The sequence below is a fragment of the Monodon monoceros genome, unplaced genomic scaffold (assembly GCF_005190385.1).
Source record: "Monodon monoceros isolate NGI ecotype Baffin Bay Population unplaced genomic scaffold, NGI_Narwhal_1 Super_Scaffold_21, whole genome shotgun sequence".
In the NCBI taxonomy this organism is placed as follows: domain Eukaryota; kingdom Metazoa; phylum Chordata; class Mammalia; order Artiodactyla; family Monodontidae; genus Monodon; species Monodon monoceros.
The window spans coordinates 147,936,259-147,961,216 of NW_021703778.1; the positions used below are offsets into that span (position 1 = coordinate 147,936,259).

The following is a 24,958-nucleotide window of genomic DNA, read 5'->3' on the forward strand; positions in this document are numbered from 1 at the left end:
CTAGGAGTTGCTGTCATTTTACGAAAAGACAGGATTTTATTACCTACTATCTTTGTGGGCTTTGTCTTGTTACTTTTTCTGAAGATTAATAAAGGCTGAGTTTCTGTATTCCTAAGTTTCAGAGGACCATAGTGGAATGGGCACTAAGGATAGGATCACATTTCTTTTTCCTTATAAAAATGAGTAACAGAGCTTTTTTTCCTTGCCTAATAAAAATGCTCATAGCAAAAAAGTTATAAACAAATTTGACGGTTTTGGCATAGGAAAAATGTGTAGTAGCCTGACATCTTTTAACTTTTTGACCTTGTGATCTACAAGGGTACTAAAAGAAAATTTTTTTATTGAAAGATAGGAGCTTATTTTTAACAGAGTATTAAACATTATGTTTAATTAGCTATATTAACATTTTATAGTTGACTAAATCACTATTAAAATCCTATGAATCTGATTTTTTTTTTTTTAAATCATAATCTCTGAGTCAGAAGTGAGTGAAAGCTACAGGACTGGATAGCTTTGGCCTGTAAATTGTAAGGGGAAATATTTACTTCTACTTCATAGCTAGCACTACATATTTGCATGCTGTATCATGGTGTTTATGTGCAAATACGCCATGAAGTTCCCATTTTTTTCCTCAGAAAATTATGCTCACAGTTTCTTACATATAATTAGATTTCCACAATGCAAGTTCTTCTGAGGGAATAAGATGCTATCAGATGAAATAGTCATTTCCAGATATTGATGAAATGATGATACTTTTATGTAATAAGTGTTCTTTAAGGCATAAATTATTTTCTCAGTGAAGAAAATATGTATCTCCCTTGAACACAGTCTTAAAATCCTGGTGATATTTCTGTGACATCATTGCCATTACTCTAATTAACTTTATAGAAAAGTTACAAGTTTAGTCCAGTCTCTTTAAAGAACAGTGAGTCTCTTTAAATACTGTTGACAGAAATAGAAAATGTACAGGGACAGGAAAGTTTTAGGTTACCAGTACCTTTCTTGATCCAGCAGGTTTCTTTGCGCTTACCCCCTTTATTTAGAATAAATATGAGGAGAGAATGGAATCCATGCAAAAAAGGATCAGAGAAGCACTGTATCTTGTAGTGCTTACAGGTGGCTGGAAATGAATGAGGAGAAGAATCCATAGACTTCGTAATAAAGCAATGGTTTTAATTTCTTACTTGGAAATATTCAAATAGAGGAAATATTCAAATAAATATTCAATAGACATTGCAGAGTAGACCTTGTAATACACTTAGAGCAGAGATCAGCAAATTTCCTCTGTAAAAAGCCAGATAGTAAATATTTTGGGGCTTTGTGGGTGAGTTGTTCTCTGTTGCAACTCCTCAACTCTGCAATTGTAGTGTGAAAGAAGCCCAAATCGACAGGTCAATGAATGAGCCTGGCTGTGTTCCAGTAAATCTTTATTTATGGTCACTGAAATTTGAATTTCGTGTCATATCCATATGTCACAAAGTATTCCTCTTTTGATCACCACCCCCCCACCCCCCTGTGATTTAAAACTATAAAAGCTATTCTTAGCTCACAGGCTATACAAAAATGGTTGACAGGCGGCTGTTTGCTGACCCCTACATCTCAGTTACTGATATGCTAACCAAGAAAGCATGTAATAGTGGTGGAGTAGAATGTCTGTCTTATGGCCTGATGTGCTTTTTAAGCCCTCCTTAATATCAAGAGGAACTAAAAAATATAAAATATGCTTTACCTTCGAGGCAAGATGAGAGAAATAAAGTAGTTGATATGAGAGAATGTGTATTAAGACTCAATGGAGTTAGAGTTAGACCACTAATATTCTTAGGAATTTGCTAAAAACATAAAAACAACACCATAAAGTTCAGCAGGCACAGTTCCTTGGATTCAGAAGTAGGAAAAATACAGTACCCAGTGAGGATGTCTTCCGGATTTAACTGCAGAGCTCTTTGAAGATTCTAAATCCATCAGAATCCAGCGGTATAATTTTGTGAGACATTTCTTATATTGACATCTGAGAATGTTCCCACTTATAAGTATAGAGGAAAATAAAATGAAAGAACCTTTAAAGAAATCAGGTATGTTTTATTGGCTCTCGCTGAGACAAATTTCTTGGACCTGTTACCCAGAGACAAGCTTCAGTGAGGAAACATTGCTGCTTAATTTAACTGGCATTTTTAGGATTTAGTATTGGCAAGATATTTGGAAATGTTGCAAAATACAAAATATTTTCAGATATTTGATCCAGAAATGTAGACTGGGATTTTGCCAAGCCTGTTCTTTATGCAGCATGGTGAGAATGCTTCTTCCGTCTTCTAGAGCACGTGAACAAAATTGACTAGCTTAGAAGGAAACATCCCAATCAAGGAAATCGCTAATATTGTAAAGAACAGAGAAATTTTTCTTGAACCAGATAAATCAAATTTGATGATTAGGTGGGAGAAATGCAGCATCAGAAGAGGCAGAATCAATTGTTGGAAGTAGCTCAAAATGAAGCTGACTTGAACAGAATTCTATGGGGCAAAAGTTTTATTTCCGTTTATTTTTTTCCATGCATATAAACAAGATGGGTTGATGGATGGAGAGACGTGTGATAAAGGAAATAGAGCACTGTGCTAATTGCAGAATTTACGTGGGGGGTATATGATGGTTTACTCTACAGTTTTTTTAAAAATATTTATTTATTTATTTGGCTGTGCCGCATCTTAGTTGTGGCACGTGGGATCTTTGTTGCCGAGTGTGCGATCTTTAGTTGCGGCATGTGGGATCTAGTTCCCTGACCAGGGATCGAACCCGGGCCCCCTGCATTGGGAGCACAGAGTCTTAACTACTGGACCACCAGGGAAGTCCCTAAAAGTTTTATTTCAGTGAGTTCAAATGGAGTTTGTTTTTTAATTTTAAACCTCCTTTTTTGAAGATGAATTTTGCTGTATCCATTTGCTATCAAGAGAGACATTAATTTTAGAAAATACAACTTTTGTCATACTGATTTTCTTTCTTTTTTTCCTGTTCATGGATTTTTGTTTGCTGCTTTATAAATGGGAAAACTTGAAAGATGCTGGATGTCTTAAAGTTGCATGGCTTCATTTGAAACCAATAGTAGACAATATTTTACAATAAAATTGGTTGGTAAATTTGTGGTGTTTGATATACCAAAGCAGGTTGAGATTACTTCTGTGAGCCTTAATAAATAACTTTCTAATGCTAAACTAACAAAGTGACTTGAGATCTTTTAAAAGTACTTCAGGGGCTTCCCTGGTGGCGCAGTGGTTGAGAGTCTGCCTGCCGATGCAGGGGACACGGGTTCGTGCCCCAGTCCGGGAAGATCCCACATGCCACGGAGCCTGCGCACCTGGAGCCTGTGCTCCGCAACGGGAGAGGCCACAACAGTGAGAGGCTCGCGTACCGCAAAAAAAAAAAGAAAAGAAAAAGTACTTTAAAATATAAGTAAAAGTTTTACAGTTCTCCTCTTCTTACATTTCTTTCATTTTGGGGGAAAATAAACTTACCTCTGTGACTTAACTATGAAATTTACATTTCTGATTGGCTAATGAGCTAGAGTGAAATTAGGGAAACTTGGAATCTTTCAATTTGAAAACCAGAAGACATAATGGACAGTGCTTTGTTTTTGACTGGAGCTGATGCATTCTCTTGTGTTTTCCTCTTTTTTCAGTGAAACCAGCAGTGTGTGTAGCAGCAGTGACACAGGGCTCTTTACCAACGATGAAGGACGGCAAGGTAATCTTGATTCCAGCTTTGGGACATTGGTTCAGTGTTTCTGGGAAGATTCTAGTGGTTCTGGGAGTGCCTCACAGAGAATATGATGGTTGTCTATGAAAGTGGTTTTCAAACTTTAGGGCATAAAAGCCACATGGGGGAGCTGTTAAAACTGCAAGTTCCTGAGCTCCTGGAAATCAAATTGGTCTAGAGTTGGCCCCTGGAATCTGCATTTTCCACAAGCACCTGTGGTGATTTTTGTGCAGGTAGTTCAGACTTTGAGAATCATTGATCCAGGGGGGTTATAGTGTCAAAGATGGAACTTTGGGAAGTTGCTTTTTATTAAAACCAAAAAATAACCTTATGTATTACTGGATGTTAAGACATTCTTATTTTCACATATGGAGGATTTTTTTTTTTAACCTTATTTATAAGTGGCCATAGTATTCTAGGTGAATATATTATAGAAATTCTTTCTGAAGTTTAGTAGAGAGCACTGTGATTAAGGCTGGTGTATGTTAATTATCAGTTTTTTATTTTTACTATTTAAACAGTAATTTGATCCTCTCCTGTACACTTGCTTAGTGCCACAGTAAGTGCGTACTAATAAGAATTTCTTAGAGCTTCTTTTGACTGTAGTTTTCTTAATCTAAATAAGGGGTTTGTAGATCTTCTGAAATCCAGTGATTTTTCTCCAAGGGTTAAGTGATTGAAGGACAGAGACACGGCTACGTGTCTAGTTGATCCAGATAGGCTCCTTAGTAACTGAAGGGATCCTGGGACAGTGAGACTTAGGTTCCAAGTCCTAATTTTGGAGAGAGACGGTGGGGAGGTGTCTCACCCATGCCTCAGAGTTGTGGGCATAGATGGAGTTCTTGAGCTTCCTACTATAATGGAGGCTGTTGTGAGTACATTTCTGTTCCTTTCTGATTCCAAGGGAGCTAGATGTCATTAGAAGCTGTGTGTATATACTCCCTGGTGGGCTGTAGCTAGGGTCTTGATTCTCTTATCTCATACCAGGAAAGTCTGGTTGTCTTTCCATGAATGAACTGGAGCATACTTTCAGAATTACTTTTTCTTTGCTTTTACTACAGTATCCTAATGCATCTCTTAAAGGTTATGATGTGTATACAGGGGTGTAAGAAAGTGTGGACCTATTACAACCAATTAAGTTTTGGGCCTTTGGAAAGCCTTCCACTGATAAGGAATCCTTGGTATATTATGGAAGGTTGTAGAATGTTTTATAGCCCCAGCTTTCCTCTTTGTCTCTGCCTCAACTTCAGACATATTGGTGATATTTAGATACTTAGAGTTCTCAGCACAAAGCTATGTTACTTCCTGCCTCTATGTCTTTGTTTATGTTGGTCTCTCTGCCTGAAATGTCATCTTCACCTTTCCTTGAATGGCTGGTCATCCTCCAAGACAGTTCTCATTTTGCTCCTCTGGGGCATATTTATGGACTACATCTGTGAGTTTTCTTGCTCTCAGTTTCTTGTTGGGTTTGGCCAACAGGAGGCAACAGCAGAAGTATGGAGGGAGGGAGGTGAAAGAGATTGGGTGTATTAGTCAAGTTTTTACTATGCTAATACTGCTTAACAGCCCCCAGATTTCAGTGGTTTACTACATTTATTTCTTGCTATGGGGCTGGGGGTTGGCTGTGGGTCAGCTGATCTTGCCTGGGCTCAGCCTGTCTCCAGGCTTCAAGTTAGGTTTGTATCTACTCATTGTTTTCTTATTCTGGGACCTTGGCTAAAGGAGCAATGGCTCTGTGTGGCATGGACTTCTTATGGCAGAGGACATAAATGCCAAGTGACCAAACCAGACCATGCATGAATATTGAAAGCTTTTGCTTGAATCACATCTGCCAGTGCTTTACTACCTAAAGCAAATCAGATGACTGAGCTCCATGTCTGTGTCCGTGGAATGAGGAAGTGTGCTCTGCCTCAAGGGGAAGGCTCTGTGGAATCCCAGGGCAAAGGAAAAGGGTGTGGATGTATCATTCTATTATAGTGAGGTAATGAAGAGTTGGAAACAGTAATGCAGTGTTGGATTAGAGCTGTCCCTGACTCCCTTTTTGTTGGACTGCCGGTTGGTCGGGGTTGTGTTCTCCTGCTGAAGGCTACCTCTCCTCTTTGGGCCCTTCTCCTATAACCACAGTTCTCTCTCTGTGCTCTGGTAACCATTCTTTCCCCTTGCTTCTTCAGATCTAGGAATGGTAAAGACTCCCTGCTCTGCTGGCTCCGAATGCTTCAACATCCCTTTGGCTTCTCTTAGTACTGTCTATACCTTTGTAAATAATCACTGAAGTCTCAAATACCCCATTCAAATGTACATGTTTCCTAAAGGGATTCTGACTGATACACTTAGTGTAGGCGTCATCTCCTAGAACCCTCGACTCTTCTTTCCCTGTACTTACTGCTTTCTTATCACTTACCATATTACACTGTTGTTTATAGATGCATGTCTTTTCCATTGAAGCTTTTCAAAGGCAGGAGTTTTTAAAAATTTTCTACTACAATAAGTAACACATTGCCTGGCATATAGTAAGCTCTTAATAAATAATTATTGGGGAACCCAGATAAGGGGAAAATTCTCATTTTTCTCCCTCAAACAGAAGTGTACACAGAACCTCAAATTATAAAACAACTAAACTTATTTTGGTTAAAGCAAGATCCTAGAGGAGCAGGAGGTCTGGAGCCTGATCCACTCAGCCTCTTCCTTATTCTCTGGCAGCACTCTTTTCAGGAGCTCCTGCATTAGGCATCCTAGTGAACCCAGGTTGAAGACTACTGGTCTAGATGAGATCTCACAAGGTTCCTTCCAGTTCAGTGAGTCCCTTTCTGTATTCTCAAAAATCTTGAGTGAATGCTTGAGAACCAAAAAAAAGAAAATTCCTGTATAGTCTGACATTTGTCATCAGAAAATATGATCTAGCTAAATAATACTATTTTAATAAATAGCCTGAGGAATGCTTATGAATAGGAAGGAATTAATATATTGACTTGCAGTGAAACTAATCATGGTTAATTCTGATGTCTATCTTTTAATTCATCCTTGTACCTGGTTTGGTGAGATGCTTTTTAGAGTAGTGGTTCTCAAAGTATGGTCTCCAGACCAGTTTAGCATCACTAGGGAACTTGTTAGAAATGAACATTTTTGGTCCTATGTAGGCCAGAATCAGAAACTTTGCGGGTAGGACCCAACAGTCTGTGTTCCAGCAACCCTTCCCGGTCCTTTTGACACACACTAAAGGTTGAGAACCACTGTTTTAGAAAAACAGCCTGTTGATGGTGGGTTTTTATAAGGGAACACTTGGAGCAACTTCTTTAGTGGCTTCTTTCCCCTTTTAGAGATCTCTGCAGTGATTTAAGACTTATCATTCTCCTGGGTGTTATTGGTCCATGAAACTGAATACTTCATGAGATTAGCATGGCCTGAGCAGCTTCCTTGAGATCCAGTACCCATTAGAAAATGAATGCAATATGAACTCTTTAGATGTTCTAGTAATAATTTCCTTCATCCTTGCTGTTTTGAAAGGGGTGTGGGGTAGCAGACATAAAGTTACCCATCTTACTCTTTGTGGGCAGGAATAAGCTCTTTGGGAAATTGAGATGCTCTCATTGTAGCCAGTAGAAAGAAGTTTGAACCAAGAGTCTGGGCTATATGGGTCTAGTCTTGACTTTGTCAATAATCAAAAGTATGGCCTTGGGCAAATAGTATAACTTCTTGACAAGCCTTGGGGGCTTATATTGTCTTTGTGGTTAGTTTTTTCCTGGTAGCTTGGATTGCTACTGTCAAGATGATTTTGTGTCCCATTAATGAGACATCAAGGAAGAAACAAGGTACGGATACACATTCTTCATTCACCTATTATGAGAAATACAAATATAGCAAGAAATTCTTCAGGAATAGCTAGTTTTGAATTGAGAAACATTTGTGGGCTTTGAACCTCCAAGTTCATTTTTACCACTTAGAATGGTACATGGGAGGCAGTTTATTTTTGTGTTGAAGGCTTTGGAGTTAGTCAGGTTTTGGGTTGAAACCATGGCTTCATCATTTACTAACTTGACCTTGACTTCTCTGGGCTTTAGTTGCCTAATTGATAAGTTGGAGTTAGTGTAAGGTTTGGAAGAGATAACAAATTTACAGATTTTTAGCACAGATTCTGGTAGGTGGTAAGGGCTTAGTAAATGGTAGCTTTATTAGTTTTTACTATCAAAAGCGGTCCAGTGTACCACAGTATGACATTTATGTGGAACTAGTTTGATGTCCCAGTTTTCATCAAAATATGGATCAAGAAGAAGTATCAAAACAATTTTTTTGTATTTTGGCTTTATTTAAAAAGTATAATCAAACCTATAGCACTGAGAAGTCATCTTCCTATTTGGTTTTTCATAGAGCATGTTAAAATTCCAGCTTATGATAGAATCTCTTTACTTTAGGGGATGACGAGCAGAGTGATTGGTTCTATGAAGGAGAATGTGTCCCAGGATTCACTGTCCCTAATCTTCTACCCAAGTGGGCTCCTGACCATTGCTCTGAAGTAGAGAGAATGGATTCTGGACTGGATAAACTTTCAGATTCCACATTCCTTTTACCTTCTCGGCCAGCTCAAAGAGGTGAGTTCTGAGGAGACCAAAACATACTTCACACTTACATGATTCTTTCTGGGGAGAGTCTTCCCATGGCAAGCATACTCATGCCTGTAAGCATGCATTACCTATCTGAATTTTAGAACTAGTCCAGGGATTTTTCTAGAAGATTCAAGGGTGAGTCTCAAAGCTTGAGGTTCTCTCCATTCTTACCTAAATCAATCCATGGAGACTCTTGGGATATATATTAGCAGGGCGTTCCTTCAGCTTGCTATTGCCATTTGTGCCAGATTTAAGAAGCCTAGCAGCCTGTCACTGCTGCTTATCCTGCTGTGAAACTGATGGGCTACTGAGTGCTCAGTGGAAGCCTGAAGTAGTGGATCTTGGAAGAGAACAGATTTCAGTAACAACACTCACGTACAAGGTATAATGACATTTTAAAAATGGATGATTTAAAAATATTTTTAAAAATATTTTAATAATTCTATTATTGTGGACTGTAACACAAATACATATCCTTTCCCCTTGCTTTCCATCAATTATGATGTAGCAAAGTGAAATGGAAAGAGCCTAGGACGGGGAAGGAAATGTGGTAATACTCTGTGGTAATACTGTCTGGTACTGTCTCCCTAGCTCTGTGACTGTGGCAGAGTCACTTCATTTCCTAAGGACATCAGGGTCATCACTTAGGATATCGTGACATGGAACAAAACTGTTTCAGAGGTTTCCTTTAGCTCTATAAATTTATGATGTGAGGATTCCCAGTAATCAATAATCAACCAGTTAGTCAGTTACCAAGTATATGTTGAGCATCTATTGGTGATCAGAATTACAATAGAACTGTAAATTCCTATTCTGTAGCATTTCGTTGTGATAAATTTGGGTGATTGAAAGTCCTTCTGAAAGCAGTTGGTTCTTGGTAATGATGCTTGGCTGAGGCACGTTGTTTGCTACCTTAAAACTTTCATAAACATTTCAGTGACCATTTCTAAAAGTTCTTTATGGACCACTTAAAGTATATGCAAATAAGCAAGAATAGGAAGAAGAAACTTTAAATGGCCTATAATCCCACACCCAGAGTCATTGATAACATCTTGGTGTGGATTCTTCCAGTTTTCTCTTCTATGTGTAGAACATATACAGCAATTAGAAAAATGGGATTATACTATACATGCTATTTTTAGAATTTTTTAAGATAATAGCTAACATTTAATTTGCAATTAGAAATTGTTGATAATACCTTATATTTGTGTAGTGTTTTCAGTTTATAAAGTACATTCCATGTGCTATTTCATTGAGTCTTCAAAACAGTCCTGTAAAAGAGGACTGAGCCAGTGATTATTCTTTTTTTATAGATGAGGATGCCTAGGTCAGAGGTAAATGACATGCCTAAGATCATACTACTGGTGACAAAGACATGGGAATAGTAAATCATTGGCAAATAGCCTAGTGATACTAGTTTAAGGGTCATTTTAGTAAGATCTTGGGGAGGAAGGCTTTTGGTGTACTAGAAGCATATCGTTACTAATGAATCTTCTGCATTCAGTTACTGAGGTCTGTCTTCTTTTTTGTTTAGGGTACCATGCTCGCTTTAATCGTCTGCCTGGAGCTGCAGCTCGATGCCTCAGAAAGGGGCGAAGAAGGCTTGTTGGGAAGGTGATAGCTGTCATTGTTTTCTAGGCTCTCTGGGAAGATAATATTCCCTATAAGATTTGTGTACACTGTTGATAATCAAAGGTGCTGCAGAACTCCCTGGGGTTAATTAAGCCAGGTGTATTTTGCAAGCTCACAAGAGTGAACATTATATAGGGCATGAATGGATGCACACATAAAAGATGAAGCTTGATTCATACAGAAGTTCTGACAAAGCGAACACTTGTCATGACAGTGTCTGCTGTCTGTAAATCTACAGGCCTGATCTCTGTCTCTTCTACTGTTTTGATTAATCTTATATTATTATTATATAAGTTGAAATACTTTTGGCTTCTTTATGACTCCTTGAATTCATGAATGCTTCTTTTGTTCTAACTTTGGTCTTTTATTCTAGAATTCATTTAAAAAGAAAAAAACTGGGGAAAAAAACCTGTTATCAAATTTCAAAAGCCCCTCCTTGGCCATGAGGGAGGGATATCTACCATTTACTCAGTTCTGCCTTTGCCAGGGACTGTGCTAGGCACTCAGTTCACTTAATCCTCCAAAAATCTTGTAAAAAAGGTGATATTCTCTTTAGAGGATGAGGAAAATGGGTTCAAAGATGTTAAAGAATGTCTGATGTTACCCAGATAGAAGTGGCAAAATATAGAAAATTGAACCCAGGTCTACTTCTTTTTTATCTTTTTCAATTTAAATTTAATTAATTATTTTATTTATTTTTTACTCTGGCTTTGAGATTGAAAATAGGTTAAGGCTGGGGTTCATACCCAGTCAGAGAGGATTGTGGTGGACAAAGAATAAGGACAGGAGAGGCATTCTAGAACATTAACGTGTGTGTTCACTCAGTAAGCATCTAGAGTGCCTATGTGTGTCAGGCTCTATGCCCAGCCAGGTATATAGTGGTCAGACCCACAGTCTGCCTGCCCTCAGAAGCTACTGTTTCATAGATTAATCAGGGAACTGTTTTCTGCAGAAGAAATGAGGCTGTTTATTTTCAGATGAATTCATATTCTTTTTATCTTTCAATTCAACTCTCTAATTAGAAAGACATTTGCTTATTGGAAGAATGATACCTCTTCTTTTGGATTACTCATTTTATAGGCGATAAAATGCTGCATTTGCTGTTCTGAGAGCTTATTCTTATGAGGACAGCTAGCAGGGTAGGCATACATGAGGGAGGCAGGAGATTGGGAGTGGGGAGCAGAGCGCTGGTTTGACTTTTTCTCTTTATTGGTTAGGCTTGACAGGTGATGATCTCCCTACCACCTACCTTACTTTGTTTCAGCTCCTATAAAATAAGAGCCTTCCGCTTCTATGGAGGTAAATCATTTCATCCTGGAGGCTCCCTTTAGCTTGCATGGAAGGAAAGTAGGGCCTATTGGATGTGTCTTTAATGATCTCAAATGAATAGGATAATATTTACTTGTTTAATTCATCTTCATCACCTTAAAGGGATATTTGTCATTTCTACCAGAGGTCACTGTTCTGCCCCCCTTCTTCTCCCTCCCCCATCTCTCTTCTCTTTTTCTAAATTGTAATCATAAATAATGAGTTTCATTCACAGCTCCCTGCCAGCGAGCTGCTAATTACGCAAAGTACTGCTTGTAATTTACACAGTAATAAACTGTAAATTTAAACATTATGGCACTTTAAGTTAATAATTTTTCTGCTGTAACAAATAGCTCGTTTTTCACCCATCTTTTCCTTTGGCCTCATTACCATGGCTTTGTCTGTGACCAGGAGGCACAGGTGTAAGGAGTGAAGAATATGAAGAACACAGTATGTGAAGCCTTTTCATTTAGCTCCAATCCCACCTGAAATCTGACCTCAAATTAATTTTTTTATAGCCAGTTCTGCTAAAATGTGTACCCTAATATTTAGGGTAATCCACACACATAGACAAATGCAGATAATAATGTTTGCTCAGAAACAAATGTGTTTGAGTACCAGGCTTGACATTTTTGACATTCATGTCTATGACTTAACGCTCTCTCATCTTAACACTTCCTCATATGCGTGTAACTCTTGCTCCTGTACTGTTGGTACGCATCCCAAGGTTCTGTGATAGATGTTCACTGTAAGTGTACTCACAGTAAATGTAGGGTGAGTGCCTTCTGCCATTTTCCAGTTTTTTGGATATGATTAGATTCTGAATTGCTTGTGGTGTTATGGATATGATTTCATATTACAATCTTGAGAACCGGAAATTTAAGAAGCAATTTATACAGACTTCTATTTTTACTTTAGGACATGTTTAACAGGCAAAATACAGGGTGACAATTTTTGTAAGTTACAAAAGTCCTTTGACATGTATACATTTAGTTAGTAGATACTTAGGTGTTACCAGTGAGGACTCAGTAAATATACCATTATGAAGGCTCTTGAGGCTAAAATCATATGACTCTAGGGATATTGGTGTGCTGGCCTGTTAAAAATTGGCTGCTGGGCTTCCCTGGTGGCGCAGTGGTTGAGAGTCCACCTGCCGATGCAGGGGACACGGGTTCGTGCCCCAGTCCGGGAAGATCCCACATGCCACGGAGCGGCTAGGCCCGTGAGCCATGGCCGCTGAGCCTGCGCGTCCGGAGCCTGTGCTCCGCAACAGGAGAGGCCACAACAGTGAGAGGCCCGAGTACCACACAAAAAAAAAAAAATTGGCTGCTGTTGGATTTTTTTTTAAGTGTTTCTATTTTTTTTTTAATTTTATTTATTTATTTATGGCTGTGTTGGGTCTTCGTTTCTTTGCGAGGGCTTTCTCTAGTTGGGGCAAGCGGGGGCCACTCTTCATCGCAGTGCGTGGGCCTCTCTTGTTGTGGAGCACAGGCTCCAGACGCGCAGGCTCAGTAATTGTGGCTCACGGGGCTAGTTGCTCCACGGCATGTGGGATCTTCCCAGACCAGGGCTCGAACCCGTGTCCCCTGCATTGGCAGGCAGACTCTCAACCACTGCGCCACCAGGGAAGCCCCAAATGTTTCTATTTTGATACACTTTAATAACTCTAAGAGGTATTACTCACTATATTAAAATACTATATATAGTAAAAAAAAATGTTTATAATGACTTTTTTTTGATCACTAGAGAAAAATAAGTTTATAATAACATACAGTACTTTAACAGTAGAGTCCCACAAAAAGGCGCTGTTGGATTTTAAGATTGACAGTCTGACTTGTGCCTTGGGGTTGCTGGTATAATTATGGGAAAACATGAGCTTGATGACAGATCATACTTACATATTTGTTTCTGTGGTTAGATGACACTGTTATCTTCTTTGCCTTTTCAGGAGTCCAGCATGAGTAATTTGGGCACTGAGAGGATAGGCCACCTCATTAGTGACCCTCGGCAGAAAGAGTAAGTACTTATGTATTTACTGGCTATCTTAGCCTTTTCCTTGAAGGAGAGGCAGCAGGGGAACGTTTTATGAAAGAACCTAAAAATTCGATTGTAGAGCTGAAAAAGAAGGTTTTAAAGATGGGTACTTTATAACAGTTAAAATGGCTAACACCCTAAACTCACGAGAGTGATTTTTTTTCCTTTCTAGACTAGTTTTTATTTCTTTGCTATTTATGTCTATAGGTGCTGCATTATCAAAGTAGCCTCCAATAAGGATATTATATTTTAAATTCATTTTTCTGTCTCTTAAAAATTTTTTTGTTCAAAATGGCTGATTGCCTCTGTATTCTCCTATATGGTCTTCCCATTTTTAGACCTCTAGACAGATATCTTTTTGTTCTAACTACTGTGATAAGTGCCACTGGAAAGCCTATGTGTAGCTATAGGAAAATCATTCCACCCTTTCTTGTGACAGCCTTGTCCCCTAACATGATTGGCTCTTTGGTGTCTCCACTACATGTCATGGTCAGTATCCAGTTATACTCCTGTACCCATCCAGCCTGGTTGAAGTTTTAACCTATAAAATAGGCAAGATGTGGTTTATGCCTTTGTTGAATTGGGGATCCTGTTCTTGTTGCACAGCTGAGAGTGCATGGGTGTCACACCACCATCTTGAGTTTTTTTTAAAAGTATCTAGTCTTCTACATTCCATTAAAAGGCTTTTTACTTTGAAGAGTTATTTTCTGCAAAAAAGTTCATACACATTTAACATCTCTCTCCTTTTCTCCTCCAACTCCATTTTTTTCTCATTTCTTTGTCTTCATTAACCCAACATCTTTTTATCTTCTCTCTAATAATGTTCCTACCACTTCTTTTATTGTTTTCTTTGCTCTTATTCTCTCCCTCTCTTTAGTTTCTGGTTACCATCAGCTGGGAAAAGAGAACGAAATCAGGTGAGATTGCTTTTCTTTGTCATCTTTATTTTATCATTTGATTTCCTTTTCTTTAGAAAGAATAAAGCGTTGGCTTCTGATTTTCCTCACATTTCTGCTTGTGCACATGAGGTAAGGTTCTTGTTCCTTATGTTATTCTGATTTTCTTGGATGACTGTTTTCCAAGAATATCTAGTATTCACTGATAAGAACTGTAGCTAATTCCCCTTTTTAGTTTCAACTTGTGACCTTCAGTTTATTGCTTATAACACATATTTCATAGGAATGCAGTTGTCATTCTGGTTTCGAACTTTGCAGTAAGAAATCAGAACGCATCAGCATCCTGTGCTGAGAAGTACAACGTTGAATCCTAAACATATGAAGCAGAGGAAGGTAGAGCTTTGGGTAAAGTGGGATCGAGGCCTAGAGCCTCTTACTCTTTTACCCTAGCTACCCCTGAGGGGGCCCTTGGCATGTCTAATCCTTTATAGGGGTCATAATTTTAAAATTACTGACAGTGACTCTCAATATGTTCCTTTAACGTTTGAGGCTTTTGAGTTTTGCTGGGAGAGAGGTTGCTTTACCTTGATGATTAGTTGTAAAATAGATGAAGACTGATAGGTAAAAATTCTCAGGCTTTCTATCGCTCCATCGTTTTTTTGTTTTGTTTTGTTTTGTTTGACTGCTTATTAGCTTGTTAAGTTGACATTTTAAACTTGGAACTTTCATCTTGAAGTTACTGTTTCAAAATGAACTAGAACAGTGGTACACCTAACTGGTGTGTATTTATTATATGATTTTAGATGGCTTGTGGATACAGAATTTTTACTTTAAGTTCCAGTAATTTACTTTAGAAACATGTGATCATTCTATCAAACTTGTTATTTCATAGAAATATAGTAAGGACAAGGGTGAGTAAAGATAATTGATATGAAGAAAAATATTAAATAAGAAGTAGAGCAAGTGGTGGGCAGATAAAGAGAAAGTCATTAAGGTGGGATGTGAGAGATTGCAGTTTGGGGAACACTAAGCTAGGGCATTAATTGTGTTTGCATCAGAGGATCTAAAGGCAAAGAGACCTGTGATGATCACCTAGTCCAGATCTGTTATTTACAAATGAGGTTTAAGCTATTTGCCCAAAGTCATACAACATTGAGACTGGAACCTCTATGACAGAACAGTTGCTTAGTTTGTACACTTTTTAAGTCCTTTTGAAATTACCATTCAGTGTTCTTCTAGTGTTGATATATATTTACTTCTCAAATTTTGGGGAAGGAGTACTTATTGTGGAAAAAATCCAAAGAAAGGTAGCCAACGTAAAGTGAGGTACTTTTATTACGGTGTCCTAGTTGATCCTTACAGCCCCCTTTTGAGGTGAATAGGTGTTTTACAGATGAGAAACTTAAATTACTTGTTAAACCGAAAGTAATATTTTATGTAGCCCTCACAATAATCCCATAAAATAGGTAAGACAGATAGTGGTACATCTATTTTACAGATGAGGATAGTAAAGGTCAAAGAGATTTTGTGGTTTTTTAATATATGGCAACTCAGTTGTAGGCTGGAACTAAACGTTGGGTATTCTAATTCTTAATCTAGTTCTGTTTCCACTACACTGCTGCTGGTATGTGCTAACCAGTTATTCACTGGAAACATCTGCCAGGATAAGGAAATGAAAAGGTAATTTCATGCTAGTATTCTTGGGAACAAGGGCTGATAATCAGTAGGCATGAGTTCCCTTTATGTCAGTTAGAAAGTACTATCTTTTGCCATTTAAGTAATTATTGTGTATCAGAAGTTTTTGAAAAATTGTTGCTTACCAAGGAATAGTCTGTTTTTTGAGGCGTGCTAGATCAGTTATGCTACATTCTTGGGTACACTGTTGAATATGCACAACTTTATTGAATGGTGTCTGTGTATGGCAAGAGAGTTGAACAGTAAAAGGGCAAAAGTAAGCAAGTAGCAGGTAGCCCTTTAGGATCAGGTCTGTTTCATATAAGCCATACTGAAATAATCTCATTTATTCCTGCAGTTTAATCCTCTTTCTCCCCTTTACTCCCTGGATGTTCTTGCTGATGCTTCTCACCGAAGATGTTCACCAGCACGCTGCTCTGCCAGGTAATTGTCTTCGAGTGACTTCTTTTCTAGATGATACTATTTCCTTTTTATAACACTTTGCAAATTAGAGTATGTTAGTGTATACTATCCAATTTGATCTTTTCAACAACCTTTTGAGGTCAGTAGTTGTTTTATAGGTGCAGAAACTGAGGCAGAGTGTTGAAGTTCTTTCCTTTGGTCACATGGCTAGGATGTGATGTAAATCTCAACTTTGACCTAAGTTCTGGCTCCTATTCCGTATTTCTTCTCCTAGAAGCCCCTTCCTCAAAGAACATTATTAATAGTCCTTGCCATGACCTGCAAAACCCTGCATGATCTGACTCCTGCCTTCATGTCCAGCCTCCTTTCATAGACTTTGTCCTCCTCATGGGGAAGAGATCCAGCTGCGCCAGGGAGCTCCATTTTGTTCTTCAAAAATTGCAACCCTTTCCTGCCGCTGAACCTTCACACGTGTTCCCTTTGCCTGGACTGCCATCTTAGAGCTCTTCCCATGATTGGCTCCTTCTCACCTCAGCTCAGGCCACCTCCTCAGGGAGGACCTCTCAGACCGCCCTGTCTAAAGGGGCCACCTGTGCCACTCACCATTCATTATCTCTTTCCTTTAGAGCTTTAGTCACAGTCTGAAATGACTTTGTTTATTGTTTTTTTTTTTCTTCCTACTTTCCCCCTGGTTTCTCATTAGAATATAAGCTTCTAGGTGCTGGGACCTTGTCTTGTTCCCTGATATGTCCCCAGTACCTAACACAGTGTCTGGCACTTACTGGGCATTCAGTATATATTTGTCAGAAAGAATCCTGCACCTGCATAGCAGAATGAAACCAGTGCCTCTGAATATAAATTCTCTTAAGTTGGGTGACATGCAGAGTAAATATGGTTTCAGTGATGGCATGCCCTAGCAGGTTTTTGTGCACAAGGAGCAACTAATAGGCTGAACCATAGAACTTTTATTACTTCTAGTGGCACAAAGAATTTTTTTCCAAGGTTCTGATGATTTTTTTTTCTGTTTTTCTTCCTAACACATTCTTAAGTGGATATGTTCATAGATTTGGGGTGCAGGCTGCACAAAGAAATTATTCTTTCATGGATACAGTTAGAACTTTTGCTGTGGGCTGTAATAATAAACTCTGCACTATAACCTACTGCCTAGCCTTCTACTGGAAAAGTAGTATTTCAATAGGGAAAGTCATTTGAAAAGAGAGACTATCACACATGGTGTTAACTAAGAACTTGGAGGATTAGGGGATATTAATAAATTGCTGTAAGGCCTTTTCTTTAGTTGCATGCTGTTTAGTCATCATTCATTCATCATTTGCTGACTCCCTACTGTGTGCCAGGCACTTTGTTTAGGTACTGCCCCTAAGGAGCTTATATCCTCATGGGAAGGTCAGGTGTGGAAATGGAGAACTACAATTTGTAGTGACAAGTGCCTAAAGGTGTGCACCAGAGTGATAGCAGCACAGAGGAGCAGCTCCTCACTCAGGCTCAGGGAGCTTTTCTTACAGGTGGTGGTGCTCAGGCTGTCTTGGAAGACGAGATTTCAATCCATACGAAAGCAGTCCTCCAGCTATTTGTCTTTCTTTTTTAACATCTTTATTGGAGTATAATTGCTTTACAATGTTGTGTTAGTTTCTGCTGTATAACACAGTGAATCAGCTATACGTATACATATATCCCCATATCTCCTCCCTCTTGCGTCTCCCTCCCACCCTCCCTATCCCACCCCTCTAGGGAGTCACAGAGCACCTAGCTAATCTCCCTGTGTGATGCAGCTGCTTCCCACTAGCTATCTATTTTACATCTGGTAGTGTATGTATGTCAATGCCACTCTCTCACTTCGTCCCATCTTACCCTTCCCTCTCCCCATGTCCTCAAGTCCATTCTCTACCTCTGTGTCTTTATTCCTGTCCTGCCCCAAGGTTGATCAGAACCACTTTTTTTTTAGATTCCATATATATGTGTTAGCATACGGTATTTGTTTTTCTCTTTCTGACTTAGAGTCTGCAGACTCTAGGTCCATCCACCTCACTACAAATAACTCAATTTCGTTTCTTTTTATGGCTGAGTAATATTCCATTGTATATATGTGCCACATCTTCTTTGTCCATTCATCTGTCGATGGACACTTAGGTTGCTTCCATGTCCTGGCTATTGTAGATAGTGCTGCAGTGAACATTGTGTTACAAGCCTCTTTTTGTTTTTGTTTTGTTTGTTTTTTAAATAAATTTTATTTTTATTTTTGGCTGCGTTGGCCCTTCGTTGCTGCACGCAGGCTTTCTCTAGTTGGGCTCAGTAGTTGTGGCTTGCGGGCTTAGTTGCTCCACGGCACACGGGATCTTCCAGGACCAAGGCTCAAACCTGTGTCCTCTGCATTAGCAGGTGGATTTTTTAACCACTGCGCCATCAGGGAAGCCCCATCTTTTTGAATTTTGGTTTTCTCAGCATATATGCCCAGTAGTGGGATTGCTGGGTCATACGGTAGTTCTGTTTTTAGTTTTTTAAGGAACCTCCATACTGTTCTCCATCGTGGCTGTATCAATTTACATTTCCACCAACACAGCTGTTTGTCTTAATACAAATAAAATCATGGCTGTGTGTGGTCTTTGGAAGGACTGTATAAGTAACACCATGTCATGTCAGATGCTGAAAGTGTATTATTTGCCTTTCTCCCTTTACCTTTGCTGCCTAGAACTGTGCTGTGCTGAGATTGGTATCCATGCTTTTATCAGGTTTCCTGTTGCCTTTAAGGCCTTATCCTGGTTGGAGTGGGTGTGAGCTTCTTGTTTCTTTGTGTATCTCATTACCCACATCGTTATCTTCGTTCTTTTACCAGCAGTGCTGGTGGCTGGACTTGGAAACATAAGGAAGCCTAGGCTGTGTTTCTGGTGCACTCAGCTCTAGGGAAATATTGCTTATTGCTTCACACCATTGCTGAAAGCAAGATGAGAGAATGTGGGCAATTATAGCTCATCCTTGTCCTGCCTTACATCATTCCTGGGTCAGTGGATACAAAGTAGGTTGCAAACATGAAGGTTCTTTGGGGTAGAGGGAAGAAATTTAAAAAATTTTTAAATGTATTTTAAATAAATACAGTTATTATCATCCTTAAAATTTTTTTTTTGCTTTCAGTTGTACATATATTAGTCTAGCAGCACATATTTTTGTTGTATGTGTGTGTATTACATATATAAAGAGGGTTTGTTCAGATTTTTTCCTGCTGAGGGTGCACAATCAATAGTTTGGCAACCCCTGATCTGTGGGAAATGGTCAGCACAAGTGACCTATGCAGGTTTTAGGAAATGTGGATGATGGTCTCACTTAGCCCTCGGGGCTCCCTGTTTTCCCTAATAGCAGGGTCCCAGCCCGCTAAGTAGTCAGTAGAGAAGGAGCAGTCTAGCTCCAGTGTGGCTGACTGATGAGATCGGATTCACAAGTGGATGGTGGGCTTTGTAAAGAGTGGACCGTTTAACAAAGCCTGGCACCTAGGAAGGAATGTTAAAGAGTGCTGGTGGTAGGGAAGAGGCAGGTGAATGACCGTATGAAAAACTGTTTCGAATGGAAATTTTATCTTTTTCTTGTTCTATTTTATTTGTAGTAGGAAAAGATTTCTTTCAAAGCATCTGGGCAGCATTGGGAATTTCATACCCATTATTAGAACGATTTGTGTGTGTGTGTGTGTGTGTGTGTGTGTGTGTGTGTGTGTGGTGACTATGTTATCATTAGGGGTATAATTTTATTTTGCGAAGAGAGAAGTGTTTCCTGTTTTATCACAGCTTTCCCCGAGGAGGGCTGGTGTATTAATTTGCTGTATTGCCTCCTGGCTGTTCCCAGGCTGTTTTTCCTCTTCATCATGGAATTTTTAATGGCCCTACTGCCTCTTGGGAAGCATGTGAGGAAGAGTTCCTTGGGGAGTGCTTCCCTTTTTTCACATGCCTATAATTACTCTCCTGTAAGAGCACAAAGAGTTTGATAATCATGCCTGAACGGTGAAGATTTCCTCCTTTCGGGTTACTGAGCTGAGGCTGCCTGCTGCCTGGACATGGCCAGTTCCACTCCCCCAAACCCTCAGCTGCGTGAGAGGGAGTGCTCCTCAACAACCTCCTTCCTCACTGCTGGAGCCTTAACACAGCTCTGGTTTCTGAGTGAGGCCTGGGGACCGCTGGGGGGCGATGAGTGACCTCAAGGTACTCTCTTGTTTAGAATTTCATTGCTATAAACAAAGAAATAACAGGACCTTGATTTTAAGAGAACGTTTGATTGATGTGTCATTTTAATACAGCCCACATGGCAAGTGCAATGAGAGCGAGTCTTTGTACCACCTAATCGATTTGTGGGGCTAAGCGGTTTTCAGAAGTGCCACTCTAGAAATAAGTAAGTTTGGTGGTTTTCATCCCTGGCTGTACTTTTGAATCATCTGAGAAGCTTTAAAAAATATATCCATGCTGGGCCACCAGGTCCCAAGATTCTGATTTAATCGGCCTGGGATGAGGCCCAGGCATTAGCAGTATTTTGAAGCTCCCAGGCGTCTCTAATATACAGCCAGCGTTGGGAACTATCACCCTAAATGCATATGGTTTTATGACTGGTGCTTTGTAATTTGCTTAGCAGGAAATCCCATTTCATAATTGGTACGAGCTCTGTGCTTTGCTGTTCTGAGCACAGTTCTATATGGGAGGTAGAACCCTGGGCTTCGCGTAGCTTTGGAGAAGTGCTGCAGGTGAGGCAGAGAGTGCTAGGGTCTAGCGCAGTGCCCAGCACATAGTGACTACAAATGGGCAGAGTTGGTGGGTGGGTGTGTGGGTAGTGGGCAGGGTACCCAGATGAAATTCGTAAACCAGCTGTTGTGGTTTGGTTGTTTTGGTTGCTGGTATTGGGCTGTGGCTATTAAAGTAGTAAGCCTTGGTTCCGGTATTAAGGATTGCTGCTGCTCCAACAGCAGATCAGGTGTGATTGGTGTTCTGGTAGAGGCGGTGGTATTGCTGTCAAGGACACAGTCATGGAATGGTAATAAGGAACTAGTGCTGTAGGCAGCTTTTCCCAAAATGAGAGATTTATTGATTGGGAAGGATAGCTTTTTTTTTCTTTTTTAACCATTATTGTCTTAGAAAACCATAACTGGAACTTATCAGTTGGTACATCTCTTTGTGTGATGCACGAGTCACCAGTTGTAGTTTTTGAGTATCTTGCGGCAGTTTTGAGTTTTCTCCAACTTTCCTGACCTTTCCTCTGTTTTGGGGGGTGACTTGGTAATGTATCACCATTTCCATTTATTCCTTCTTAATCTCATATTAGTGTGAGGCAGACTCAGGTAAGAATCTTGGCTTTACCTGGGTGCAAGACTTAACCTCCCCATACCTCAATTTCCTCACCTTGAAAATGAAAATATTAGTATTTGGGGGGCTAGTGGGGCTCAAAATGAAATAATATGTTTGAATATTTAGCATACTGGTAGCTAAAATTATTATTTTTGTTATATAGTTACCACCCTACACTGTTCTTAGGATAATTGCAGTTTTACAAACCTTGAGTTGGCTTCCAGAGTTGTTTGCTAATGAGAAGTAGTACAGCTTCCTGAGGTGCTTAAAATGTCCTCAGGTGGACTATAAGAGGAGTCATTTGGACAGTGCTGGGTGAAAAAGAGAGACCTTCCTGCCCGTTAGAGAGTTGAAATGTGATAGGCTGCACTCATTGTAATTCATTTTATCTGTTCACAAACGTTATGATCTGCATATCAGAGTGGTGTGCCCAGCTGGCTGTGCCACTTGACAAGGAGTTTCAAAGAGCAAAAAGAAGACTCAATTCATACTGTTTATTTTGACCTTTGGAGCCATAGTAAACAGCCTCAGGTTTTACCTCAGGGCTTGGGGGAAAGAACCTTTTATTAGTCCTCTATCTGTTGGGATGCTGTGATGCACAGCAGCTCTTGCTCACCTCTTTAGTGCCTTGGTTTTGGTCATGTGTTAGAAAATGTTTCTGCTCTAATGTTGTCCATAAGGCTGCCCAATCCTACTGGAATTCCCATTATATAGTACACAGTTCTGGAATCTTTTGTCCACTGTTGGACAGTCTTGTTTATAGCAGCTCTCAGCCAGCTGGCATCTTACTGCCAGAGTGGAATGATGAAAGCATTTTCTCTCTCTCTGTTTTGCTATTGTAATATACCCATCCTTCCAACTGATGTGAAACTATTCTGCTCCTGTGGGTGACATGAAACAGCTTCATGATATGCTAACCTTGGCCCAGCCAAGGGAAATAGATTATGGGGAATTTTCAGGTGCCAGTGAGCAGTTTGTCATAGACTGCTGAGGGTTAGTTAGGTTTGAGTGAAAACATTAGTGGGATTGCTAGGATCTCTTCCTATTAGATAAAGCTCCTTTGTGTCCTCTAATTGTGAGGTCGTTTTCTCTCTCTGGCTGCTTCTAGTGTCAGAAGGCCTGCATCCTCTCATACGTGCAAGTCTGTGAAAATATATTTCCCCTACTGGGTGTTTAATAAATGTCAGTTAACCCTGAAGGTAAAAATCACATGTGAGGAAGGGATTTCTACATCCTTAGATTTAATCCTCTTTTACCACAATTTACCTTCACACTTCCCTTTTTCCTTGATTACAGCTCAGTGTCTTGTGTCTGTTAGTTCTTTATGCATCGGCCTCCCTCACTATGTTGTGAGCTCCTGGTGGACGGGCCCTTGGCTCAGTCATCTTGTATATAACCTCTCCACATCCAGCATAGTGTAGGCTTCCATAAATTTTTGTTAAAAATAATTGAGGTGGGGCTTCCCTGGTGGCGCAGTGGTTGGGAGTCCGCCTGCCGATGCAGGGGACACGGGTTCGTGCCCCGGTCCGGGAAGATCCCACGTGCCACAGAGCGGCTGGGCCCGTAAGCCATGGCCTCTGAGCCTGCGCGTCCGGAGCCTGTGCTCCACAACAGGAGAGGCCACAACAGTAAGAGGCCCGCGTACCACGAAAAAAAAAAAAAAATTGAGGTGAATAGATTAGTAATTAAGGAGAATAATTGGAATATATGATGTATATGACCTATGGTCCTTAGAAATATCAATAATTTTTTCCTGATGTTACTTATTTGTGTGTGCTTAAGGAAAAGTACAGCAAATAAATACCTTTTCCCAATAAATTTTATTTTTATTTCATACCAAAAACTGAACTTTTCAATGAGTTTTTAAAATGAGTGATTTTTGAAGGTGAACCATTCCTTAAATTCGCTTGCCATCGGCAGATAAAGATTGTTTTCTTTCCTTAGGAGTGACTCTAAACATCTTTGTTCTAAATCTAAAGCAGTCACTTCAGTTATTTTTTTTGCCAACATTGGTTCTATTAAACATGCATGTATTTCTCAAAGTAGGTTTTTTTTTTTGTTTTTTTTTTTCCCTAAAAGTACATTCCTGCCCCAGGGACATAGTGATCTGCCTAGTTTCCTAAGTAACACTGCAGTTTTAACAACTCACCTGATCTTTTCAGTTACCTGCAGTAAAAAATGAAATAGATTTGTTTTGTTTATGTGTGGATATACAGAATACTCTTTCAATTAATTGTTAATCTTCAGCATTCACCTTCACATTTATGAAGTGAATTTAGTGATTTTTCCTGAAGTAAGGATTTTTGAAGAGTGTATTTATTATTTTTAATGTTCATTCCACCTCCACCTCCCTAAGTTCTTTTCGGGAAATGCTGCTGACTGTGATGCTTTTAGGGGAGGTACTGACCTGGCATTCATGCTGTGAAAGAAGTAGTGCCCAAAGAGTACTGAGGCCCAGGTCAGATGAAACAGAAAAAGAGTGAGCTTCGCTGTCTGTCTTTGCTCTGGGTTCATTGCTTGCATACTGGGGAACAATACTTTTATCTACATTTATATTAATTTAGTCATTGTGTTATTCTTTAAGTTAAATATTTAGATTTGTTTTATGGACTAGCTTGGCTTTGGGAATTTGGTCTATTTTTTTTAGCTCAGTAATTTTCACAGTAGGTAGAAGCTTATGAGAATTACCTGAGGAAGAATTTCAAAATAAACATTACAGATTCTTCTCCCATCCCAGCATGGTGGGAGATGTGTATTTTGTGAAAGTTCCTTACATGATGCTGATAACCATATGCCACTTCAACTGAGAAGGAAGTTTTAACTTGGTAGAGATCTTAGCTTAACTAATACTTAGCCTTTTTTGCCCCTGCATAATTGAAAGGTCCTGTCCCTCCTCACACAGTACATGGTTCAGCACAAAAGCAACTGTGTACTGCTCTTAAAAAGAGTTTTAAAAAATCTAGTTAAATCTTCTGCCGTTCAACCTATAAGGATGGGTGTTTGTGTGTTGGTGAGAAGGGGAAGCTCACACTCTTCTCCTGTCCTTTGTGATGCCTCGCCTGTGTGTTGTCCCTTTTCAGTTTCTGCCTTGTGAGACAGTGACACAGAGTAAAAGAACACAATTTTCTTTTTGTTCTTCAGAATACAGAAAAGTAGTTTAATAACGAAAATAATGTAGTAGTTTATAATAACCAAAATATAAAAGGTCTACAAAAAAGTAACATGATACATTCATGCCCCGGTCCGGGAAAATCCCACACGCCTCGGAGCGGCTGGGCCTGTGAGCCATGGCGGCTGAGCCTGCGCTTCTGGA

The 24,958-nt window shown here is 39.6% G+C and overlaps 1 protein-coding gene across 11 annotated transcripts in view; it reads left to right on the forward strand.

Annotated features, from left to right (window-relative positions):
• The window catches only part of GPATCH2L (G-patch domain containing 2 like), a 213,380-nt gene that overhangs the window by 82,540 nt on the left and 105,882 nt on the right, over nt 1–24,958 (forward strand). For 8 of the 11 annotated variants that reach the window (XM_029239550.1, XM_029239556.1, XM_029239549.1 and 5 more), the window contains 6 exons: nt 3,668–3,732; nt 8,154–8,330; nt 9,880–9,959; nt 13,234–13,301; nt 14,293–14,347; nt 16,248–16,333. In XM_029239550.1, the coding sequence (XP_029095383.1) occupies nt 3,668–3,732; nt 8,154–8,330; nt 9,880–9,959; nt 13,234–13,301; nt 14,293–14,347; nt 16,248–16,333 (531 nt within the window). Of the gene's footprint in view, nt 1–3,667; nt 3,733–8,153; nt 8,331–9,879; nt 9,960–13,233; nt 13,302–14,292; nt 14,348–15,814; nt 15,896–16,247; nt 16,334–24,958 lie in introns of all 11 variants that reach the window. The other 3 variants (XR_003796086.1, XR_003796085.1, XR_003796084.1) reach the window with 2 other exon arrangements.